At 37.3% G+C, this 3,766-nt stretch overlaps 1 protein-coding gene across 1 annotated transcript; it reads left to right on the top strand.

Moving 5' to 3' along the window:
* The first annotated feature begins 231 nt into the window (after nt 1-231).
* On the top strand, nt 232-3,501 carry LOC103424340 (beta-glucosidase 12-like). Its single transcript, XM_029106466.2, has 12 exons — nt 232-495; nt 624-693; nt 803-861; nt 978-1,053; nt 1,170-1,247; nt 1,552-1,639; nt 1,718-1,982; nt 2,088-2,203; nt 2,331-2,554; nt 2,705-2,733; nt 2,832-3,031; nt 3,149-3,501. The coding sequence occupies exons 1-12, from the start codon at nt 352-354 to the stop codon at nt 3,321-3,323; spliced, it is 1,524 nt and encodes a 507-aa protein (XP_028962299.2). The 5' UTR covers nt 232-351; the 3' UTR covers nt 3,324-3,501.
* The last annotated feature ends 265 nt before the right edge of the window (nt 3,502-3,766 follow it).

Genomic DNA, 3,766 nt, shown 5'->3' on the forward strand with positions numbered 1-3,766 from the left:
CAAACCATTGGTGTAAAATTCCCTTGGCCTCAATGAACTAGCTAGGGCTACAATTCTGGGAACTCCATTAAATCATAATCTTAATTGCAGCAATATTGTGGGTTAAAAAGCAAATCCAAAAGTTGTTTTAAAACCTAAAACAAATCACATGCACATTGTCTTGTGTAGTCGGTTAGGTTGCTAGAGCCAAAGCTTTGTTTTTCAACTATATATAGCTTGTAATATTCACTGATTTTCTCAAGTAATCAGAAGCTATTATTCTTTATCTCATTCTGTTTTTTCTCTTAATTTCTGCTGCATATCAGTTTCTTTAGTTGTTTAGTTTCCTCTGTTCAACCACAGCCATCAACTATGGGATCCCGAACAAACGTGTTTACCACTTTAGTAATATTATGTGTCATTGCCTCTTTCTCAGCTGAATCGTCCACCGTTGATGTTACCAGGTCCGACTTTCCAGCCGATTTTGTTTTTGGAGTCACGACTGATGCTCCGCAGGTTTTTTTTTTTTTTTGTGAAACTGTAGTTAACTAGCTGCACACTTTTCCTTGTATATGTATTTTAATTTCTCTTCGCAAAATTTGATAATGTAATAATATGTTTACTCCATGATGAGGTGGGTGCAGTACGAAGGAGCAACAGATGTCGCACGTAAAGGACCAAGTGTGTGGGATAACTACATTGAGAAGTTTCCAGGTTCGTCACATATACTCACTGTTAATTTGTTCTAGTTTCTTTGACATACCCTTATTTCTATGTGGCATAATTTACCACCTATTTATTTTGTGATTTTCCTTCATTTCAGAGAGGATTCAGGACCACTCCAATCTGTCTATTGCCACCGATTCGTATAGGCGATACAAGGTGAGTGAAGACATTAATCATCAAGTTCCATTCGCTACCAGCTCCAAAGAAAAGTTAAAAGTGTTTTTTTCTTCTCTATTTGGCATATAGCTTACAACCCGCAATTGTAACTGTAGGAAGATGTGGTGGCTATGAAGAACCTTGGAGTCGATGCCAACAGATTTTCTATTGCCTGGACCAGGATTCTTCCTAGTAAGAACTTTAACGAAAATAATGGCTTTAAGTTTTAATAGCAAACACGACTATGTACATGTTGTTGTGCGCTACTTGAGCTCTAATGCATTTTGTTTGCAATTCTGGACATGTAGACGGAAGCTTGAATGGTGGAATAAATCAAGAGGGCCTTGATCACTACAACAATGTGATCGATGAATTACTGAAGAATGGTAAGACACTTAATTTTACAAAGAACAGTGACAGTATATCTTCATAGTTTGTGTTAATTACCAGTGATATGCCTTCAGTTTTCAACAAGTTTTAGGAAGCCTAAGCTTGTAGAAACAATATTTGATATAATATATATGCTTTGTGGAGAATATACACATGATGAAAGATGTTCATCAAGTTTTCTAGCGCTCTGTAAATTGTAGTTATAACAAAGCAATGATCAATAACTGACCACATGCCATTAGCAATTGTCATTGTCCTATGCTGATCGTTCGATTAAGTCAATTCTATGTTTTAATACAGGCATCCAACCCTTTGTGACCCTCTTGCACTTTGACCCACCACAAGCCTTGACGGACAAGTACGGAGGAGTCCTGAGCCGCTCTTTTGTGTAAGCACCTTTTGATGCTAAATACTTTTCATCTCTCAAAGTTGTGACACTCATGTTTTCCATATCACATATTATCAGGGCTGATTTCAAGGACTACTGCGAGCTATGCTTTAAAACCTATGGCGATAGGGTAAAAAATTGGATCACAATCAACGAGCCACTGATTATGGCCAAGCTGGGTTATGACCTTGGAGTTGGTCCACCAGCCAGGTGCTCGGTTCCTGTGAAAGAACATGCTCCTGCATGTACAGGCGGAAATTCCGGCACTGAGCCATACACTGTGAGCCATAACCTTCTCCTTTCCCATGCTACCGTTGTCAACCTCTACAGAGATAAGTTTCTCGTGAGTCAAACTCTGATTCATTTACCGTCAACTTCTGGAATTAACATCAAATCCATGAGACTCTTCTCTTGACTAATGTTTATTTATTATTTTGCTTATTTAAAGGGAGATCAAGGTGGTCAAATCGGAATCAGTCTGGTTGGGCAGTATGATGAGCCATTTTCTAATTCAGTAGAAGACAAGGCAGCGGCAAAGAGACTAATGGACTTTGAAATTGGGTGGTTAGTAAGAAGTAGTATATATTGCTGGAACAAGTACCGCTTGTATAGTGATTCCTGCCTATTGTTTTCTTTTGAAATCAACAAAACGTATTTTCCATAATAATGATTTTGTACTGCTCCTTATCAGGTATATGGAACCGTTAGTATATGGAGACTACCCGAAAATTATGAGACTCTTAGCCAAGCGAAGGATACCGACTTTCACAGTGGAAGAGAAAAAACTTATGAAGGGATCCTTCGATTTCATTGGGGTCAATTACTATACTGCAAGATTTGGTCGCTACCTACCAAGAAAACCTGGTGCACCAATCGCCTACAGCAGTGATACTTTTGCTAGAGCTGTGACTGAAAGTAAGCTTATACATGACCTTATTGCTAAGGCTGGTCTGTATGTGCTTTTGTGCGTCTCTGTGCGTGTGTCCATGTGTTTGTGTACATGTATATATCATGGATAGGTTGAAAGTGTTACTGATATTGTTGCCCATGTTTTTATTGTTGCAGATAAAGATCGAGTCCTAATTGGCCCTAAAGTAAGAAAAGTGAAACTGTCAAAATATATTTCTCTAGTTTACTATTTTACGGGACTGTAGCAAATATATCTGGAAAACTAAATTTGCATCCCTTGCAGGCTCAAGGAATCGACTTTATATACTCTTATCCACAAGGATTACAGAAACTTTTGGAGTTCATGAACCAAAACTACCAGTGCCCAACAGTTTATATTACGGAGAATGGAATTACCGAAGCCAAGCTTGATAAATCATTGAAGGATCCACATAGAATCCAATATATTCTTGAGCATCTGTACCGGATCAAGATGGCAATGAAGTACGTTATCTATTACATGACAAAAAATTACTAATCTAGATCAACTTCATGAGTTGAGTGCATGTTTACTAGTTTGAGGAAAGAGTATCCATTTACTTGTCACTGATGTTTTTGCAGGAATGGTGTGAATGTGAAGGGATACTTTCATTGGTCCCTACTCGATAATTTTGAGTTTCGGCAAGGGTTTGTTCCAAAATTCGGTCTTTACTATGTGGACCGTAACAACAACCTTACTCGAATTCCCAAAGAGTCGGCAAAGTGGCTCCCAAAATTCCTGAATGATAATGCCTAGGTATAAAAATAATCATTATCTGATCATTGGACTCTAATAGCATATATATATATAGGCGTTTTTATGTTGAAACTGCTTAAGAACTTACAGTTTATTATTTACAAACAGTTGCAGTGTTTCATCCATTCTACTCATGCAATTCTCCTTTTTAACGTCTTATAAAAGCAGCATTACTTTATATGAAGTAACTTTTGGATTGAACTGTTAAGATATTTATAGCAAGAATATTCCAGTCAAGTTTTGGTGTATGTGAGGCCATTTAATTTGTTGAACAGCCATTGATGCTAACTCGTTTCTGTAATATTTCAATTAATATTCTATGAAACGTTACGAAAGCAAATAGATTCAATCGTCCAACAAGAGGAAGAAGGTATATTACTTTTGCAATCATGAAAATCAAGATCGTAACTAGAGTTGAATAACTACTGAATTTGACTATATCA

This window comes from Malus domestica, chromosome 08, assembly GCF_042453785.1.
Source record: "Malus domestica chromosome 08, GDT2T_hap1".
NCBI classification, from domain to species: Eukaryota; Viridiplantae; Streptophyta; class Magnoliopsida; order Rosales; family Rosaceae; genus Malus; species Malus domestica.

Coding starts and splice junctions, on each gene's coding strand:
- LOC103424340 (XM_029106466.2), top strand. CDS start 352: ATGGGATCCCGAACAAACGTGTTTACCACTTTAGTAATATTATGTGTC. Junction 1,983..2,087: donor TCTACAGAGATAAGTTTCTC/GTGAGTCAAACT, acceptor GCTTATTTAAAG/GGAGATCAAGGTGGTCAAAT. Junction 2,555..2,704: donor TGCTAGAGCTGTGACTGAAA/GTAAGCTTATAC, acceptor TTATTGTTGCAG/ATAAAGATCGAGTCCTAATT.